Here is a 20,893-nt window from a genome sequence, read left to right on the forward strand (position 1 = left end):
CTCCCCGGGGACACTGCCCCAGCGTGGGGGGGTCTGACCCTGGAGACACCGCCCCAGCGTGGGGGTCTGACCCATAGCCCTCCCCGGGGACACCGCCCCAGCGTGGGGGGGTCTGACCCACAGCCCTCCCCGGGGACACCGCCCCAGCGTGGGGGTCTGACCCATAGCCCTCCCCGGGGACACCGCCCCAGCGTGGGGGTCTGACCCTGGAGACACCGCCCCAGCGTGGGGGTCTGACCCATAGCCCTCCCCGGGGACACCGCCCCAGCATGAGAATCTGACCCATAGCCCTCCCCGGGGACACCGCCCCAGCGTGGGGGGGTCTGACCCTGGGGACACCGCCCCAGCATGAGAATCTGACCCGGGGGACACCGCCCCACATCAGAATCTGCCCCATAGCGCGCTCTGGGGACACCGCCCCAGCGTGGGGGTCTGTCCCTGGGGATACCGCCCCACATCAGAATCTGCCCCATAGCCTGCCCTGGGGACACCGCCCCAGCGTGGGGTCCGTCCGTGGGACACGGCCGCGGCGCGGTGCCCGGTACCTTTCCTGCCCTCCGAGGCGCGCAGCACGGCCAGGTACAGGTTGTCCTCGGAGCCCGAGCGCTGTCCCCCGGCCAGAGCCTCCTCCTGGCTGCGCAGCCGCTGCCGGGACATGCTGCTGCCGCGCTGAGCCCCGACTCAGCTCAGCCCAGCTCAGCTAAGCCCAGCTCAGCCGGCCCAGCGCCGCTCCGCCCGCTGCCGGGAGCTCTGGGGCGGCCCCGGGGAGGAGACTGGGGTTCCCTCCCCCCGCCCCGGCCCACAGGAAACCTCCGGCCCGCGGCCTTAACCCTCCCCTGCCCGGGGCCGCGGCCGTGGGGCCGGACCCGCGGTGCCCCCGGGGAGCCGGCATCCCCGGCCCCACACCGCGGGACCCCCGGGGCTGGGAGTCTGGGGGTGTGGGATCCCCCGTCCTGGTCCTGGCGTACCCAGAAACCTGCTGCCCCATGTCCCGGAGCTGCAGGACCCCCGGTGCCCACACCCTGGGGCCTCGGGAGCCCCAGGTCTGTGAGTCCAAGGGGTTTGGGACCCCCAGCCCCGCATCCCAGAGCTGCAGGACCCCTGGTCCCAACACCCTGAGGCCTTGGGACCCCCAAGTCTGTGAGTCTAGGGGGTCTGGGACCCCCCCAGTCTCCACATCACAAGACCTCAGGACCCCCCGGTCTGTGAGTCCGGGGCATTTAGGACCCCCCAGTCCCCACATCCCAGAGCTGCAGGACCCCTGGTCCCCACACCCAGGGAACCCCAGGATTCCAAGCCCAGAGGCTGGGGACCCTCAGGTTCACAGGCTCAGGACATCTCGTCTCACTGCACAGAGTCCTCGGGACACACCTGTCCCCAAGCTCAGCGGCCACAGCCCCACAGTCCCCCAGCTGGGCCCCCCATGAGCCCCCAGGCCCTGTCCCCAGGGCCCTGGCACCACTCGGGTCCCACGTCCAGGGTCCTCAGGACCTGGGGAAGCACGTCCCACATCCTGGAATGTCCCACACTCGGGGCACTCAGAGCCCGGGGGACACACCACGGAGCATCTGCCGCCGCGTGGCCATCGGCACACACCGCGCTGACCGGTGACACCACCGGCCTCGGGGACCGCGGGAAGGATCTGGCCAGTGACACCACCGGCCTCGGGGACCGCGGGAAGGATTCAGGGCTCACATCCCACCAGGTGACACGTCCCACCTGGGACCATGTGGGACCCCACCCGGCCACACGTGCCTGCCTGGGGACCCGGCTCTGGGGACCTGTGGGCTGGGTGGTGGCACCGGGGCAGCCCACGGCCGCTCTGCTGCCCGCCCTCCGCACCCCACTGCTCGGGGACATCGGGGTGGCACAGGGACCTCAGGGTGGCACAAGGACCTCGGGATAACACAGGGACCTCAGGGTGGCACAGGGACCTCGGGGTGCCACAGGGACCTCGGGGTGCCACAGGGACCATGGGGTGGCACAAGGACCTTGGGGTGGCCCATGGACCGTGGGGTGGCACAAGGACCTCGGAGTCACACAGGGATCCTGGGGTGGCACAGGGACCGTGGGGTGGCAGGGGGACCCCGCAGGGCTCCAGGCCACCCCCTGCCCACGGCACCCAGGTCACCGGTCACGGGGACACAGGCAACCAGGGAAAGCGTCGCCGCGGGCGCCCCGGGCGCTGCCAGCGCGGCACAGCCCAGCGCCGCGGCCCGCGCCCACATCCTGCCCACGCAGCGCCAGCGCCAACGCCAACACCAGTGCCAGCACCAATCAACGCCAATGCCAGCACCAACCAACGCCGGCGCCGGCGGGCGCAGCCTGACCCTTGCGCGGAGTCCAAGGGCCACGGGGCCGGCGCGTTGTCCCGCGGTGACTCACGGCGCACCCTGCCCGAGGCTCCGCGTGCCGTGGGAGCGCCGGCAGCGCCCACCTCCGCGGGCAGCCCCGCCAAGGCCAGCCGCGCGGAGCCAGGCCCGCAGCCAAGAGCCGGCGGCACATGGGCCGGCAGGATTTGGGGCGCGGTGAGACGGGGCAGAGGGGCTGTGGGACCCCAGGCAGCCGGTGGCCGCGGTGGGTGCGCAGGGGCTGCCGGAGGAGGCACCCGGCGCAGGCAGCACCGCGCTGCCGGCACGCTGCCCGCCGGGGCAGGGCCGGGCGGCTGCCCAGGAATGCAGGCGGCACCGCGCTCCACACACACGCTTTCCGCCCGGAGCACATCTGGCGCAGGCCACATCTGGCGCGGGGAGCCCGCTGACGCCGGCGCACGTCAGAGGGCAGGGACATACCAGAGCCGCCGCTCACCGCGCCGCGGCCGGCACGTGGGCACCGCGACACGGGGCGACGGCACCGCCGACGGGCAACGCGGGGCCGGGGCAGCGGCACTGCCGGGTGACGCACGGTGGCACCGTGCCAGCCCAGGGCACCTCGTGCTCCTCCACCTGCGCCAGGGCGCTGGCACACCGGGGCTGGCGCTGGCACCGGCACCACCTCCACCTGCACAGACGGCCGAGCCGTGGCGGTGCTGCTGCGCAGGGATCCACACCGCGCGGCCGGGAGCTCTCCCGAGCCCCAGGGCTGTGGCACCATCTGGCACGCCGCGGGCAGCCCAGGCACCACGCAGTGACCGAGCAGCACAGGGTGCTGGCAAGCGCCGGGCCGGAGCCACCCCCCGTCCGGCACATCCCGGCACGGCCAGCGCGCCCCAGGGTGAGACCCCGGGCTGGGACCCTGCCCGCACTCGGTCGCAATAGCCCCACCACCACCGCCGCGTGCGCCGACCCACGGCCCTGGCACCGGTGTCCCCAAGCCGGTGACATCCCGCAGCCTTGCACCGGCCCCACCCGTGTCCCCGGGGCTGTGGCAGCTCCCGGCACAGCCGCACCGCCCTGGCTGCCAGAGCCCAGCGGGGACCGCCGGGGAACAGCCACCGCGCCCGGCATGGAGACACGGGGACACGGCTCCTCGCCAACAGCCACCGCACCCCGCATGGAGACACGGGGACACGGGGACACGGCTCCTCGCCAACAGCCACCGCGCCCGGCATGGAGACACGGGGGCACGGGGACACGGCTCCTCGCCAACAGCCACCGCGCCCGGCATGGAGACACGGGGACACGGCTCCTCGCCAACAGCCACCGCACCCCGCATGGAGACACGGGGGCACGGGGACACGGCTCCTCGCCAACAGCCACCGCGCCCGGCATGGAGACATGGGGACACATGGACACACGGACACGGGGACACGGCTCCTGGCCGCAGGCAGGAGGGCCGGGGCCCGCGGGCAGCGTGGGTGGGGACGCGGCAGCCGGCGCCGTGGGCGCTTTGAATTGCTGAAGAGGCACAAGAGCCGGCACAGCCCTCGGTGCAGGCAGCGCTGCCGGTGCAGGCAGGGCCCCGGTGCAGGCAGCGCTGCCGGTGCAGACAGGGCCCCCCGGTGCAGGCAGGGCCCCCGGTGCAGGCAGCGCTGCCGGTGCAGGCAGGGGCCCCCAGTGCAGGCAGTGCCCCGGTGCAGGCAGCGCCCCCGGTGCAGGCAGCGCCGCCGGTGCAGGCAGCGCCGCCGGTGCAGGCAGGGCCCCCCGGTGCAGGCAGGGCCCCCGGTGCAGGCAGCGCTGCCGGTGCAGGCAGGGGCCCCCAGTGCAGGCAGTGCCCCGGTGCAGGCAGTGCCCCGGTGCAGGCAGCGCCCCCGGTGCAGGCAGCGCCCCCGGTGCAGGCAGCGCCCCCGGTGCAGGCAGCGCTGCCGGCACAGGCAGGGCCCCGGCGCAGGCAGCTGCCGGCCCGGCCCGGCCGGCCGGGCAGGAGCAGCCCCAGCCCTCGGCTCCAGGCCCGCGGGTGCCGGCACCGGCCGCACCGGCACGGCCGCCTCCCACGGCCCCGCCCCAGCGGCCGGGAGCAGACGGGGCCGCGGCGCCTCGGCTGCCACCCCTGCGCAGGACCCCCCCAAACCCCACCCCCGGGTGATGGACAGCGAGGAGGGGCACCCAGGGACCCCAAAGCACCGGCACACGGGGCAGACTCAGCGGGACCCTTCCCAGCACCCTCGCCCCCCCCACGGCACCCAGACCCCCCAGCCAGAGCGCGGCTCCCCCCGCCTGCACCGGCCGCCTGCGGGCAGGAAGCGGGCGCTGCCGGCCCGGCCGCCAGCACCAGTGCCACAGGGGGTTCCCGGCGCGGGCAGCCCCGCCCGCCCCAGCCCCGCACCCGCTGCGGGTTCGGCACGGGCAGCCGGTGGGAAGCGGTTCCCACCACCCCGAGCCAGAGCGCGGCCCGACTGGGCCGACAAGGCGGCGAGAGCGCCGGGAAACGCCGCGGGTGCTTCCGCCGGCGCAGGAGGAACGCGGCTGCACCCACGGGTGGGACCCTGAGCCCGCCCCGCCGGGGAGGCCGCGGCCGCGCGTGGGGACGCTGGCACAGCGCCCAGGGCTGCGGGGACACGGCGCCGGGGACTCGGTGCCAGCGCCGGGGTCACATGGGGCTGGGGGTCTGCGGGGGAGGGGGGGTCAGCACAGCCCGGCCCAGCTCAGCTTGGCCCAGTTCAGGCTGGCTCAGCACCGTCCAGCTCAGCCCAACACAGCTGAATTCAGCTTGGCTCAGCTCAGTCCAGCCCGGCTTAGCTAAGCTTAGCTCAGCTCGGCTCAGCTCAGCCCAGCCCAGCCCAGCCCAGCTCTTGGGGGCGGGGCTCTCGGGCAGGCCCCGCCCCTCCCCGCCTTCCTCCCCCGTCCCGGGGCTCCCCCCCGTTCCCGGGGTCTCCCCGGACGCGCAACGGCCCCGGTCCCGCTCCCGTTCCCCGCGCCCGGAGCGAGTCCCGGCCCGGCCCCGCGGGGCTCCCCCCGCCCCGGTTCCGCCCCGGTTCCCCCCCGCCGCGCTCCCGCCCCGGGGCCGCCCCACGCACCGGCGCAGCAGAGCCGGGCGCTCAGGAACCGCCGCCGCTCGGACTCGGAGCCGCCGCTCAGCCAGGGTCCGGGGGGGGCGGCGGGGCTGCCGGGGGGGCTGCCCGCCATGCTCGCTCCGCGCCCGCCGCACCGCCCGCACGGCAACGGGGCCGCAACGGCGACGGCAACGGGGACGGGGCCCGAGCGGGACCCGCCCCCGTCCCGCCCCGCCCGGCCCGGCCCGCCCCGCTCCGCCGGGCCCCGAGGACCCCCGCACCGCCCGGGCGGGACCTGTGTGCTGGGGACCCAGCCAGCACCGGCACCCCCTCCCCTCTGCACCCAGAGACCCCCTCTGCAAACAGAGACCCGTCCCCTCTGCACCCAGAGATCCCCTCTGCACCCAGAGACCCCTCCCCTCTGCACCCAGAGACCCTCTCTGCACCCAGAGACCACCTCTGCACCCACAGACCCCTCCCCTCTGCACCCAGAGATCCCCTCTGCACCCCTGCGCTTGCACCCCCCTTTCTGCAGGGCCGGCAGCCCGCTCCTTCCCGCTGCAGGCAGGGTTGGGGTTCCCCCAGCACCCCGCTCCCATGAGCTGCAGGCAGCTGCCTGCGCCTGGCACGAGCCCCCGGGAGCCCCCCCAGTCCCGCAGCCACGGGGCACCCCAACATCACCCCCCGGCGCCCCCAGCCCTCCCCGGCGTCGCCTCCCGGTACTGAACCTCCCCGGCATCGCCCCCCGGGGGCCGCAGACCCGGCGTGGGGAGCGGGGCAGCCCTGGGGGGACACCCCCAGGGTCCCCACGCAGAGAGAAGCCCCCGGCACTGACCCCCCGGGAGCTGCCGGGACCCCCTGTGCCGGCACCCACGCAGCAGCTGCCACCCCACACCCCGCGCCACGGCCCGCAGCCCCCCCGGGCCCGGCGCAGGACGGAGCCCCCGCGGGACGGGGGTCCCGGGGGACAGCACCGCGGGGACACCCCGGCACCTGCCTCCTCGGCCGCAGCAGCAGCAGCACAGCTCGACCAGCATCGCGCCGTCCCGGCCCGGCCGCGCTCCCCCGGCTCCCCCCGTCCCACTCGGGCTGGGCCGTGGCCGGGGGGGCGCGGAGCCGCGGCCGGTGACTCAACCAGCCCACGGCCGCTGCCAGCGCGGCCCCTCCTGCTCCCGGCCCCATCCCGGCCAGGGACCGACCCCCCCGCGCTGGGACCCCCCAATGCCACCGGGGGCGGGGACGGGACCCCCGGGCAGCGCCAAGCGCGGGGGTTCGGGGTTTGCAGCACTCGGGGTGCGGGGAGCTGCGGGGCTCGGCACATCCGCGCAGCGGGGAGCGGGGGCTTGCGTGCCAAAACTGGCCGTGGTGCCAGCAGGACGGGACGAGCCAGGCCGAGCCGGGCGTGGGGGCTGGGCACGGCACCGACCCACGGCTCTGCCCCACGGCCCAGCTGCGCCGCGCAGATAACGAGCCGGGGGGAGCGGGGGGGCCAGGCCGGTTAGTGCCCGGCGAGCAGGAAACGCCGCCTGGAACCGGGACATGTTTCCTTCGGGATGTGCGTGCTGCCCCGGCCACGCTTGCCACGGCCCCAACACGGTTGCCACGGCCACCCCCAGCCCGCGGGGGAGCCCCTCGCCCCATGGGCAGAACCGTGGGGGCCGTGGGGCAGCGTGGGGAAGAGTCTCCCCACACCGGCTGGGTGCCGTGCGACGGCTGTGCCGGGGGGGCTGTGCCGGGGGGGCTGTGCCGGGGGGGCCTGTGCCGGGGGCTGTGCCGGGGGGGGCTGTGCCGGGGGAGCTGTGCCGGGGGGGCTGTGCCGGGGGACCCAGCTGCTGCCAGCGCGGGCTGTGGCTGTTTCCCATGAATCCGATGAGTCACCGGCCAAACTGCAGCCGGCGGCAGCATCCGACCCCCCCGGCCCCCACGCTGGCACAGCCGGAACCACCAGCACGGTGGAAAAGCTGAGTGGAGCGGGCGGGGGGGGGTTCCCAAACCTCTGGGGGCTCCCCCGCCCACCGCTGCTGCCGCCACGTCTCTGGCTGCGGTTCTGGCAGCCCTGGCAACGGGAGCGGGGCCCAAACAAACAGCCGGCAGCATCCTGGCCCTGCTGCCGGCGGCGCTGCCATGGCCACCAACGCCCCGCGCGCTGCCACCACCGTGTCACCACCACCACCGTGTCACCATCACCACCGTGCGACCGCCACCGTGCCACCACCGCCACCGTGCCACCACCACCGTGCCAGCACCCCCAGCCCCACCTGGCCCCAACCCCTCCGCACCCCCAGACCGACCACCCTGCCCAGTCCCTGCTCCATCCCGGCCCCACAGTAGCCAGGGGGGGAGCGCTGGGGGGGGCCTGGCCTCGCCTGGGGATGGGCCAGGGGCTCCCCCCACGCTGCCCCCCCGGGGTGTCCCTGCTTGGGGCACGGGGACCGGGAACACGGCGCCCGCGGCAGCACCAACGCTCTGCCGAGCATCCCCAGGGCCCCTCCCTGCTCCCGGGCCGGCAGTGGCTGCAGGACGGGGATGCCCCCCCGGCACAGCTGGGGCAGGGGTGGCCCCCCCGGCACAGCTGGGTGCAGGGATGGAGAAACCGGACACGAGCACCGGCCAGGCCGCGGTGCCGCGGTGAACACCCGCCAGGTGCCGTGCCAAAACTGCAACATGCGCGGGCAGTGTGGAGCTGGGCAGCCCCTCCCGGCCCCGAGACAGCCCCCCTGCGCGTGTTCCAGGAAGGATGCTCAGAAATAGCCCCCCCGCTCACCGCCCCAGCCCCCCGGCACATGTCACGCTGCGGCACGGGGACCATGGGCAGAAAACCCCCCGAGCGCAGGGGGGACCGCGGAGGCGCAGAACCGGGTCCGGTCGGTGCTGCCGGAGCCCCCCGGCCGCCCCCCGCGCGGGGAGGTCACGGCACAGCGCGGCGGGATGATGGGCCCTGGCAGGTGTGACCTTGGGGGCGCCCTTCGGCCAGCGCTGGGCGGGCGCCAGGGACAGCGGCCCCCCCAGCCCGTCAAGGTGCCCTGCCCGCCTTATCTGGCAGCGGTGCTGCCTGCGCAGGCAGCGGCACGGGCAGCGGCACAGGCCAGGCCGCTCGCTGCCGGGGCGGCTGCAGCATCTCCCACCGGTGCCGCTCACCGCGGCGAGTGCGCCGCTGCGGTTTCCCCAGCTCGGCTGCCGTGGCGGAGGTGCCGGAGCCGTCCCGGAGCGGGCAGCACGATGCAGGCAGCAGGACACAGGCAGCACGATGCGGGCAGCGTGACAGCTCCCAGTGCCGCGCACAGATCGACGGAAACCGCAGCCAACGCCCTGGAAAGTGCTGGGGGGGGGGCGGGACCGCGGCGGGGGGAGCAGGACCACAGCGGCTGGCACCGCGGCTGCCGGTGTCACGGCACATGCGGATGTGGCCCTGGCAGGAGGGATGCACGTGGCTGCGGCCGCACGGGCGAGGGCTGCAAGGGGTCTCACGGGACCCCAGGGGATGGCGGCGTGAAAAGGGGGGGGCCCACGAACCCACCAAATAACCTGCACCGCCTGCCAGCGCTGGCATCTGCACCAACGCCGCAGTGTCCCTGCCGCGGCCCCCACCGTCCCGCCATGTCACCAGATCCCTGTCCCCAAAAATATTTGGCGCCTTCCCGCCCGGGGAAACACCTGCTGCTCGCCGGCAGCGAGCCGGCGGCTGTCGGCTCCCCAAAAATGATGGGGAGGGGGCAGGGGATGCTGCGGGGGCGCCGAGAGGGGCTGGACCGGGACACGGCATCGACGTCCCCGCCCCCGGGGGGCTGCTGCTCGTACCCCCACTCGCAATGGTGTCGGAGTGGGGGGGTCACGGCGCTGAGTCACCGCGGGTACCGGGATGCGCCACATCCCCCCCCGGCAGGTGGGCACCCCCTAAAGCCCCCAGGAGCCACCTCCCCGCCCCGCGGGACAGCAGGTCCCTCCTCCCCCTCTCCTCCCCCCTCTCCTCCCACACCCCCCCGGTGGGGGTGGGCGGGGCGAGGGGCCGAGCCGAGCGGAGCCGAACGGGGCCGAACTCACCTGCATCCCCCGGTTCGGCCCGACGGCGCCAGTACCAGACCAGGGCCAGGGATGCTGCGTGTCCCGCGGCCACCAGCGAGGGGAAGAGGTGACCGGTGTCCTCCATGGGGACACGGCTCGGGCTCGGCTGGGGCTCGGCGGGGCAGGGACGCTGCAGCGCCCGCCCCCCCCGGGGCAGATCCTGCTCCGCCTTAACCCCTCCCGCTCCGCGGCGGGGAGACGCCTTCCTCACCGCTCTACCGGCAGGATCGGCCCCCCCCCCAAGTGTCCTCGGCCCCCCCGCCCCGGTCCGCCCCCCCCATCACTCACATCTCTGCTTTTTATATCCCGTCCGGGTGGCGCCAGCGCTCCCCCCGCCCCCCCCTTTCCTCGTTCCGGCGGGTCTCACCTACCCGGCACGACCTTCATGGGCAGGCAGGGAGCGGGAGGGCGCAGGCAGGCGCGGGCAGGGCGCAGGCAGCACGGGCAGCGCGGAGCGAGGGTGCAACGCGGCTCCGCCGGTGGCGGGGGCAGGGGGGGGCGGGCAGGGAGCGGGCGCCGATATAAATAACCGGGGCCCGTCACCGAGCCCGAGTTAGAACATGACACGGGTGGGGGCGGGACGGGGCGGCCGCGGCACCCCGGGACCCCCGGACCCCCGGCGCCGGGGGGGTTAACCGGGCCGCCACCTCGGAGAGTTAATTACACCGGCACTAATGACTGCAAACGGGCCCGCCGGTGCAGGAACGCGCCCCGCCGGGCCGGGCACCGGGCTGGGGGAGCTGGGGGGGCGGCGGGAGCCGCTCCACCCCGCGGGGACCCCCGCAGCCCCCTGCCGCCGGCGCGACCCCGTCCCCGCCAGCCCGGAATCCAGGCCTGGTTTTCCCGCAGCGGCTCCCAGGGGCGGAGGGAAAACCCGGCCCCGGATCCGGCGGAGCGGCGGGACAGCGCAGCGCCGGGAAGGGCTGGGGCTCTGCGGCCGCGCCCCACGGGACCCCCCGACGCGGGGCCGGGCAGGGGCTCGGGCAGCCCCCAGCCCCACGGGACCCCCCCACGCGGGGCACGGTCTCGGGCAGCCCCACGGCCGGTCCCCCCGCGCCGCAGCACCCACCCGCGGTCCCGCAGCCCAGCGCGGGGAGCGACCCCCGGGCGGGAGGGGAGACCTCGGGGGACCCTCCCGGGTCGTGGGACGGGGTCGTGGGGGGGGGGGGGGGGCACACGGCGCCCCCGGGCTGTGGGAAGGGGCGAGCGGGGCAGAGCCGGGGGCGAGCGGGGGATGCGCTGAGCGAGACGCGGCCGCCGCGGCGGGGCCGCCCCACGCAGGACCACGCAGCCACGGGGACAGCGGGGGCCCGGCCCCCCCCGGCGGCCGGTGACTCACGGCGCTGGCAGCGAACGAGGCCGGCGCCTCCGGGCTGGAAACTTGGAGCAGCGGCTGCCCAGGGGCTGCGGGACTGAGTCACCGCCGGGGGGGCGGGTGGGACCGGCGGCCGGTGGGGGGGGTCTCTCACCGCGGCCTCGGGCACCGGCTGCAGCCGCCCCGCCCGGGGCAGCCGAAGCCCCGCGGCCCCGCCGGATCCAGCTGCCGCGATCGTGTGTCGGGATCGCGTGTCGCTGGGGGGAGCCGGGGCGGGCACCCCCCGCAGGCCCCGGCCGCGGGCAGCCCCCTCCCCACACAGCCCTGTCCGCCCCAGCTGCCGCTGTCCGTCCGTCTGGCCGTCCGGACCCACCCCGTGCACAGCAGGGAGCCGGGGGTGCGGCCCCCCCACGGCACAGCTTCCCCCGCAGCGCAGCCCCCCCACGGTGCAGCCCCCTGCCCACCGTGGGGACCCCGGCGGGGGGCGGCAGCAGTGACACCCCCGGAAGCACCAAGTGTCCCCTTGGGCACCCCGGGGAGCCAACCCACTTCACCCCGGCACACCCGGCCCCCCCGGGACCACCGGGACCCCCAGAGACGCCCCCAGCGCCAGCACTGTGTGCCCCCCCGCGCCCAGCCCACAGGCAGGGGGTACAGCAGGGCCTGCCCCCCCCGCCCCACAGGCCACCGGGAGCTCTGCCGGGATGCTGGGGACGCGGTGGCCCCCGAGCCCCCCAGGACCGCTCCTGCGGCACCGGGGAGCAGGTGACCCTGACCTTGGCCGCACAGGGGGGGTCGCCTGCCCTGGGGCTGGGGACGGGGGACACGGCACCAGCTCAGCATGGGGAGCTCTCTGGAGCGGGGGCTGCTGAGCCCCCCCGGGAGCCAGAAGGGTGAAGGTGCCCCCGCACGCCCCCACCCACGGGAGCACCGGGGGGCACCCGGGGGCGAGGGCAGCGGGACCCTCCTCCCGCCCAGCCCGGGGGTCCCGGCGCAGGGCTCCCCTCCCGCGGCTGCCGCTCGGTACCTGGGGCTGGGCCGGGCTGGGGGGGCGGATGTGACACTCCCCCCGCAGCGGTGGCCGCGACGGGCTCCACGTGCCGCTCGCCCTCCTCCTTCCTGCGGTAGAGCCGGTCGGCACCGGCGGGACGCGTCCGACCGGTGCCCGTAGCGGTGTCGGCGGCGGCGGGGCGGCGGGCGGGGGCGGCGGGGCGGCGGGTGCGCTGCAGGGACAGCGGCACGATCTCGGGGGGCAGGCGCAGGTACTGGCGCAGGTAGGCGATGCCCTCGTCCGTCAGGTACCAGTAGAAGTGCCGCCAGGCGAAGGTCTCCCGCACCAGCCCGCGGGAGCGCAGCGAGGCCATGGCGCGCAGCACCGCCACGTTGGGCACGCCGGGCAGCTGCGGGTGGGCGCGCTGCGGCCGCGGGTCCTTCTCGGCCACCAGCACGCCCTCGCGGAACAGCAGCTCCAGGATGGCGCGGAGCCGCTCCAGCGGCATCAGCATCCCGGCCACCATGGCGCGGCTCGGCGCGGCTCGGCGCGGCTCGCTACCGCCCGGCTACGGCTCGGCACGGCCCGCGGTGCTCTGGCACGGGTCACCGCAGCTTGGCGCGGCTCGGTACGGGCTGGCACGGGTCACTGCTGCTCGGCACGGCTCTGTACGATCTGGCACGGCTCGGTATAGTGTGGCACGGCTCGGTGCGGTCTGGCACGGCTCGGTGCGGTCTGCTACGGTTCGGCACGGCCCGCTCTGCTCTGGCCCGGCTCGGCACGGCTCGGCACAGCCCGGCACAGCCCGGCGAGCGCTGGCTGCCTGCGGGGCGCAGACGGCGGCGGCTCCTCCCCCGGGCCGGGGGGGTCGGGGAGGCCGCGCTCCCGCTGCTCGGCCCAGCCCTGACTCAGCGGCCCCTCCCCGGCCCCGCCACCCGCCGGGGGGGCCGCAGCCCGGCCCGCTCCCCCCGCGCTGCCACCGCCGCTCCGGGGCGGGGACGGGACGGGACGGGACGCGCCGCCCGCCCGACCCACCCGGCCGGTTCCGCATGGGAACCCCCCGGGCCCGCCCGCCCCCCGCCCCGCCCCGCCCCGGAGCCGCCGCCCGGCGCCGGGGGAACCAGGGGGAGCAGGAGCGGGGGGAAGCGGGGCCGGGGGAGCGGGGGCGGCCGCCACCTGCCCGAGGACGTGGCCCCCGCGGCCCCGGAGCAGCTCGCCGGGTGCAGGCAGCAGGACGGGCAGGGATGTGGGCAAGGATGTGCCGGCAGAGCTGCGGGGAGGGGGCAGGCAGGGATGGACCTGGGGCGATGGCAGGCAGTGCAGGCAGCGCAGTGCAGGCAGCACTGTGCAGGCAGGGCTCTGCAGGCAGGGCACAGGCAGGGATGGAGGCAGGGCACAGGCAGGGCACAGGCAGGGATGGAGGCAGGGCACAGGCAGAGATGTAGGCAGGGCACAGGCTGGGCACAGACAGGGCTGCAGGCAGCGCTCCAGGGGCCCATCCTGCCAGTGTCAATATTTGCTCCGCTCCCGCCCTGTTTGTGGGGGGGGGGGCCGGGCCGGCCGGGCGGCTGCAGCCCCGGGGGGACACACGGCCCATGTCCCCACGTCCCCAGGGTCCCGCAGCAGCCGGCAGGGCGGGCGCTCGTCCCCAGGCTCGGCAGGTGGGGACGGGGCAGCTGCCACCGCGGCCACCGCCAGCGGCACCGGCAGCTGCTGCCACCCACGCAGCGGCACCGCGGGGACCCCGGGGCCGCGCCACAGCCTGGGGACCCCGAGCACCGCGTGGGGAGAACCCCCCGCTGCTGGCACCCCGGAGCCGCACCCGCAGGCACACCCGGCCCTGGGGGGGTGCGGGTGCCACCCGCGGGCACCGGGATCATTTCCTGCTGCCGTCACGTGCCAGCGCCCGTGCCCAGAGCAGCCCGGCGTGCCGGGGACTCGCCCGTCCCCATGTGACATCCCCGTGGAGCCCCGGGGACCCGCAGCAAAGCCACTGGGGGTCCCCCACCCCACGGTCCCCACGCCAGGGGGTCCCAGCCCCACAGCCCTGAAACAGGACAGGGCCACCACCGCCACCGTGCCTGACCCCCGGCCAATGCGGTGGGGCACGGGGACACTCTGACAACGGTGGGGCATGGAGACACTCGGACCATGGTGGGACATGGGGACACTCGGACCATGGTGGGACACGGGGACACTGACCATGGTGGGACATGGGGACACTGACCATGATGGGACATGGGGACACTGACCATGGTGGGACATGGGGACACTGACCATGGTGGGACACAGGGACATTCGGACCATGGTGGGACACGGGGACACTCAGACCATGGTGGGACATGGGGACACTGACCATGGTGGGACACAGGGACATTCGGACCACGGTGGCGCACGGGGACATTTGGACCATGGTGGGACATGGGGACACTCGGACCATGATGGGACATGGGGACACTCGGATCATGGTGAGACATGGGGACATTCGGACCACGGTGGGACATGGGGACACTCGGACCATGGTGGGACATGGGGACACTGACCATGGTGGGACATGGGGACACTTGGACCATGGTGGGACATGGGGACACTCGGACCATGATGGGACATGGGGACACTCGGACCATGGTGGGACATGGGGACACTGACCATGGTGGGACACGGGGACACTGACCATGGTGGGACACGGGGACACTCGGACCATGGTGGGACATGGGGACACTGACCATGGTGGGACATGGGGACACTTGGACCATGGTGGGACATGGGGACACTCGGACCATGATGGGACATGGGGACACTCGGACCATGGTGGGACATGGGGACACTGACCATGGTGGGACATGGGGACACTGACCATGGTGGGGCATGGGGACATTTGGACCATGGTGGGACATGGGGACACTCGGACCATGATGGGACATAGGGACACTCGGATCATGGTGGGACATGGGGACATTCGGACCACGGTGGGACATGGGGACACTCTGACCATGGTGGGACATGGGGACACTGACCATGGTGGGACATGGGGACACTGACCATGGTGGGACATGGGGACACCTGGACCATGGTGGGACATGGGGACACTCGGACCATGATGGGACATGGGGACACTCGGACCATGGTGGGACATGGGGACACTCGGATCATGGTGGGACATGGGGACATTCGGACCATGGTGGGACACGGGGACATTCAGACCATGGTGGGACATGGGGACACTCTGACCACAACAGCACCCGGCCCAGGAGGGACCCCCTGGCAGCTGTGGGGGGACGGGGGACCTGGGGGACACTGTGGCCTCGGGGACAGTGTCAGCTGCACAAGTGGCACCAGCACCGGCGCCCCCATCCCTGCTGATGGCACCACCGGGAGCGCAGCGGCAAGGGGGGCTGAGATACAGGGGACAGGGACCCCAGCACAGGGCACAGAGACCCCTGCATGGGGGACAGAGACCCCAGCACAGGGCACAGAGACCCCTGCATGGGGGACAGAGACCCCGGCATGGGGGGGACAGAGACCCCGGCACAGGGGACAGAGACCCCGGCATGGGGGGGACAGAGACACCGGCATGGGGGGGACAGAGACCCCGACACAGGGGACAGAGACCCCTGCATGGGGGACAGAGACCCCAGCATGGGGGGGACTGAGATCCCAGCACAGGTGACAGAGATCCCAGCACAGGGGACAGAGATCCCAGCACAGGGGACAGAGCCCCGGCACAGGGGGCCAGAGCCCTGGCACAGGGGCTGCCCCCGCTGTCCCAGCGCCGGCACGGGCGGTGGCAGCCGCGGTGGCAGCGCCGGGAGGGCCCCGCGCCGGGACTTGCACAACTTCCCCTCCCGCTGGTGCGGGGGGAGCGGAACCCCCGAGAGCAGCAGCCGGTGCCAAACCCCCCCGCGGCGTTCTCGAGCACCCTGCGGGGATGGGGACAGTGACAGGGGAGCAGTGAGGGGGACAGCGATGGGACAGCAATGGGACAGCAATGGGGACAGTGACAAGGGAACAGCAATTGGGACAGCGATGGGGACAGCAATGGGGACAGCGATGGGGACAGCGATGGGGACAGCGATGGGGACAGTGACAGGGGAGCAGTGATGGGGACAGCAATGGGGACAGTGACGGGGAACAGCGATGGGGACAGTGATGAGGACAGTGATGGGACAGCAATGGGGACAGCGATGGGGACAGTGACAAGGGAACAGCAATGGGGACAGCGATGGGGACAGCAATGGGGACAGCAATGGGGACAGTGACAGGGGAGCAGTGATGGGGACAGCAATGGGGACAGTGACGGGGAACAGCGATGGGGACAGTGATGGGACAGCAATGGGGACAGCGATGGGGACAGTGACAGGGGAGCAGTGATTGGGGCAGTGATGGGGGCAGTGACGGGGAACAGCGATGGGGACAGTGATGAGGACAGTGATGGGAACAGCAATGGGGACAGCGATGGGGACAGTGACAGGGGAACAGTGATTGGGGCAGTGATGGGGGCAGTGATGGGGGCAGTGACAGTGGGACAGGAATGGAGACAGTGGTGGGGACAGTGATGGGGACAGCGATGGGGACAGTGATGGGGACAGTGATGGGGACAGTGATGGGGACAGTGACAGGAGGACAGGGATGGAGACAGTGATGGGGACAGTGATGGGGACAGTGATGGGGACAGTGACAGGGGAACAGTGATTGGGGCAGTGATGGGGACAGGGATGGGGACAGGGATGGGGACAGTGACAGGAGGACAGGGATGGAGACAGTGATGGGGACAGGGATGGGGGCAGTGATGGGGGCAGTGACAGGGGACAGTGACAGGGGGATGGGGATGGAGACAGTGATGGGGACAGTGATTGGACAGCAATGGGGACAGTGACAGGGGAGCAGTGATGGGGACAGTGATGGGACAGCGATGGGGACAGCAATGGGGACAGCGACGGGGAGCAGCGATGGGGACAGTGACAGGGGAGCAGTGATGGGGACAGGGATGGAGACAGTGATGGGGACAGCGATGGGGACAGCGATGGGGACACGGACAGAGGGCAGCGGTGGCGCAGCTGTGCCCCTGGTGCAGGGCTGGTGACAGGAGCGGTGACACCACGGGTCCCCCCAGCACCCCGGTGCCCCCTCCCAGTGCTGGGGGGCAGAGGGCAGGGAGGGGCGGGGGCCGCGCTGTGTGACCGGGGACAGACGGACGGACGGACAGATGGCCATGGCCTGTGGGGACACGTGTCCCCCCTGCAGCCCCTCCCGCCGCTGTGACCCCCAGCCCTGCCCCCCGGTCCCCCCGGCAGCACCAGGACCCGCCCCCGTGCCGGCGGGCGCAGGGACACGAGTGTGACCCCCCAGGACGAGGCGCCCGCAGCCCGGGCCCCACGGCCAGGTCGCGGCTGCGCCATCCGGCGCCCACCGGGAAGTGCCGCGTCAGCGCCCGCCGCAGTGATCCAACGCGATGTGACAGCCCCGGCGCCAGCGGCCCCCCCGCCACGCACGTGCCGGGACACCGGGCGCGGTGCCGCCGTCCCCGCACCCACCACCGCCCAGACCCGGCTCGGTGCCGGCTCGGCCCATCCGGCGCTGCCGCAGCCGCTGCTGGCCCCGCCACGGCCCGGCACGCGGCCCACGCGCCCAGCGCCGCACCTTGGGCACACGGCGCTGGGCTCCCCCGCCCCACTGCCAGGGGCTGACCCACCGCTGAGCCTGCGCCCCACGGAGCCCCCGGGCAGGCGGCACAGCCTGAATCTGGGGCAGACTGGAGGGCAGTGGGGCAGGCAGCGGGCAAGAAGTGGGGCAGGCAGGTGGGCAGTGGTGCAGGCAGCGATGCAGGCAATGGGGCAGGCAGCGGGGCAGGCAGCAGGGCAGGTAGCGGGGCAGGCAGGTGCGCAGTGGTGCAGTCAGTGGGGCAGGCAGGTGGGCAGCAGTGCAGGCAGCGATGTAGGCAATGGGGCAGGCAATGGGGCAGGCAATGGGGCAGGCAATGGGGCAGGCAATGGGGCAGGCAGCAGGGCAGGCAGCAGGGCAGGCAGGTGGGCAGCGGTGCAGTCAGTGGGGCAGGCAGGTGGGCAGTGGGGCAGGCAGCGGGGCAGGCAGCGGGGCAGGCAGCGGGGCAGGCAGCAGCTCCTGGCCACAGGCCCGTCACTCCCGTCCCCACGCCGGTAGCGCCGCCAGCACCGGTGCCGGCTCCGTGAGCGCTGGCAGGGCCGGAGGATCCCGCGCCGAGCGGAACAAAGGGCCGGCTGTTCACAGAGGGCACCGCGGTCAGAGCCGCGGGCACCGCGTGCTGGGGCCGCGGCCAGCGCCGCGTTATTAACGAGCCCGGGGTCGGGGGTCCCCCGGCTGTGCGGGTTCTCACCATCAATCAGCCCGCGGCAGCACGGGCTCTGCGGAGGGAGCACAGCCGGGCTCCCCCGGCCAGGCCTGCGGCACCACCGCGGCACCGGCGCCACCGCGGCACCGGCATCCCAGAGCGAGCGCGGCCGCACCCCGACCCCCACCGGGGCCCGTGCCAGCGCCGCGGTGGCTGCCAGGCGCTGCGCTCACACGGGCGGTGGGGCCGGCGGCCCCGTGACCAGCGCCCGCGGTGCCCGTTACTCACGGCCCAGTGCACCGGCTCTGCGGCACAGCACGGGCCCCGCCACAGCCCCCCGGCACAGCACGGGTCCCGCCACAGCCCCCCGGCACAGCACGGGCCCCGGCACAGCCCCCCGGCATGGCACAACTCCCTGGCACAGCCCCGACCCCCTTGGCACAGCATGGTCCCCAGCCCCACGGTGCTGCCAGGGGCTGGGTGACACTGGGCAGCCCCAGTGACACGTGGGACCCCCACCCCTCCTGCCCGCACTGCAGGCAGCTGCCGGCACCACCCAGCAGCACCGGCACAGGAGGGATGCACTGGACACCCCCAGAGATGCGCCGGACCCTGCCGGGGATGCGGCTGGACCCCCCGGGGATCTCCCAGAGTCCCCGGGATGCAGTTGGACCCCCCGGGGTTCTATGAGACCCCGGGGATGCGGTTGGACCCCCGGGGATGCATTTGGACCCCCGGGGATCTGTCAGAGCCCCCGGGATGCGGTTTGACCCCCAGGGATGCGGTTGGAGCCCCGGGGATCTGTCGGACCCCCCGGGATGCAGTTGGACCACCCCGGGGATGCGGTTGGAACCCCCGGGGATCTGTCAGAACCCCCGGGGATCTGTCAGAACCCCCGGGGATCTCTCAGAGCCCCCGGGATGCAGTTGGACCCCCCGGGGTTCTATCGGAGCCCCCAGGATGCGGTTGGACCCCCAGGGATGCAGTTGGACCCCCCGGGGTTCTATCGGAGCCCCCGGGGTTCTATCGGAGCCCCCGGGGATCTGTCGGAGCCCCCGGGATGCGGTTTGGGGACCCCCCCGCCGGTACCTTTCAGGGAGATGATCTCGTGGTGGATGGAGCGCGACGCCTCCATGGCCGCCCCCGATCGGTCCCGATCGCTGCCGATCGCCGCCGATCGGTCCCGCAGCTCCGCGCCGGCCCCGCCCCCGCCCCGCCCCCCCGCCGCAGCCCACCCGCCGCTGCGGCACCGCCCCCCGCTCCGGCCCCCCCGCACCTGCCGCGACCGGCCCCGCATCCCCGACCCGCATCCCCGGCCCGCATCCCCGGCCCGCATCCCCGGCCCCGCATCCCCGACCCGCATCCCCGGCCCGCATCCCCGGCCCCGCCCGGCACAGCGCGGACCCCCATCCGCACACACCCCCCAGTGCAAACCCCCGTCCCAGTGCAGCACAGAGTCCCCAGTGCAGCACAGAGTCCCCAGTACAGCACAGAGCCCCCAGTACGGCACAGACCCCCCAGTACGGCACAGAGCCCCCAGTACGGCACAGAGCCCCCAGTACAGCACAGACCCCCCCAGTACGGCACAGAGCCCCCAGTACGGCACAGAGCCCCCAGTACAGCACAGACCCCCCCAGTACGGCACAGAGCCCCCAGTACGGCACAGATCCCCCCAGTACGGCACAGATCCCCCCAGTACGGCACAGATCCCCCCAGTACGGCACAGACCCCCAGTACGGCACAGACCCCCCCAGTACGGCACAGACCCCCCCAGTACGGCACAGACCCCCAGTACGGCACAGAGCCCCCAGTACGGCACAGACCCCCCCAGTACGGCACAGAGCCCCCCAGTACGGCACAGAGCCCCCAGTACGGCACAGACCCCCAGTACGGCACAGACCCCCCAGTGTGGCACAGATCCCCCCAGTGTGGCACAGATCCCCCCAGTACGGCACAGACCCCCAGTACGGCACAGACCCCCCAGTGTGGCACAGAGCCCCCAGTACGGCACAGAGCCCCCAGTACGGCACAGAGCCCAGTACGGCACAGACCCCCCCAGTACGGCACAGACCCCCAGTACGGCACAGACCCCCCAGTGTGAGACAGACCCCCCAGTACGGCACAGAGCCCCCAGTACGGCACAGAGCCCCCAGTACGGCACAGACCCCCCCAGTACGGCACAGAGCCCCCAGTACGGCACAGACCCCCAGTACGGCACAGAGCCCCCAGTACGGCACAGACCCCCCCAGTACGGCACAGACCCCCAGTACGGCACAGACCCCCCCAGTACGGCACAGACCCCCAGTACGGCACAGAGCCCCCAGTACGGCACAGACCCCCCCAGTACGGCACAGAGCCCCCAGTACGGCACAGAGCCCAGTACGGCACAGACCCCCCCAGTACGGCACAGACCCCCAGTACGGCACAGACCCCCCAGTGTGAGACAGACCCCCCAGTACGGCACAGAGCCCCCAGTACGGCACAGAGCCCCCAGTACGGCACAGACCCCCCCAGTACGGCACAGAGCCCCCAGTACGGCACAGACCCCCAGTACGGCACAGAGCCCCCAGTACGGCACAGACCCCCCCAGTACGGCACAGACCCCCAGTACGGCACAGACCCCCCCAGTACGGCACAGACCCCCAGTACGGCACAGAGCCCCCAGTACGGCACAGACCCCCCCAGTACGGCACAGACCCCCAGTACGGCACAGAGCCCCCAGTACGGCACAGACCCCCCCAGTACGGCACAGAGCCCCCAGTACGGCACAGACCCCCCCAGTACGGCACAGACCCCCCCAGTACGGCACAGAGCCCCCAGTACGGCACAGACCCCCCCAGTACGGCA

The 20,893-nt window shown here is 73.9% G+C and overlaps 1 protein-coding gene across 19 annotated transcripts in view; it reads right to left on the reverse strand.

The window, feature by feature from the left end:
• Window positions 1-20,893, reverse strand: part of PLEC (plectin) — an 84,497-nt gene that overhangs the window by 45,809 nt on the left and 17,795 nt on the right. For 4 of the 19 annotated variants that reach the window (XM_082046695.1, XM_082046693.1, XM_082046694.1 and 1 more), the window contains exon 1: window positions 11,776-12,280. The exons of 6 other annotated variants lie outside the window; for them this stretch is intronic. In XM_082046695.1, the coding sequence (XP_081902821.1) occupies window positions 11,776-12,265 (490 nt within the window). In that variant the 5' untranslated portion in view covers window positions 12,266-12,280. Of the gene's footprint in view, window positions 1-545; window positions 673-5,395; window positions 5,508-9,412; window positions 9,587-9,804; window positions 9,906-11,775; window positions 12,281-20,893 lie in introns of those variants that run through there. 9 more of the 19 variants (XM_082046689.1, XM_082046686.1, XM_082046700.1 and 6 more) reach the window with 4 other exon arrangements.

Source organism: Streptopelia decaocto (assembly GCF_964273445.1).
Source record: "Streptopelia decaocto genome assembly, chromosome: 2".
Taxonomy (NCBI): domain Eukaryota; kingdom Metazoa; phylum Chordata; class Aves; order Columbiformes; family Columbidae; genus Streptopelia; species Streptopelia decaocto.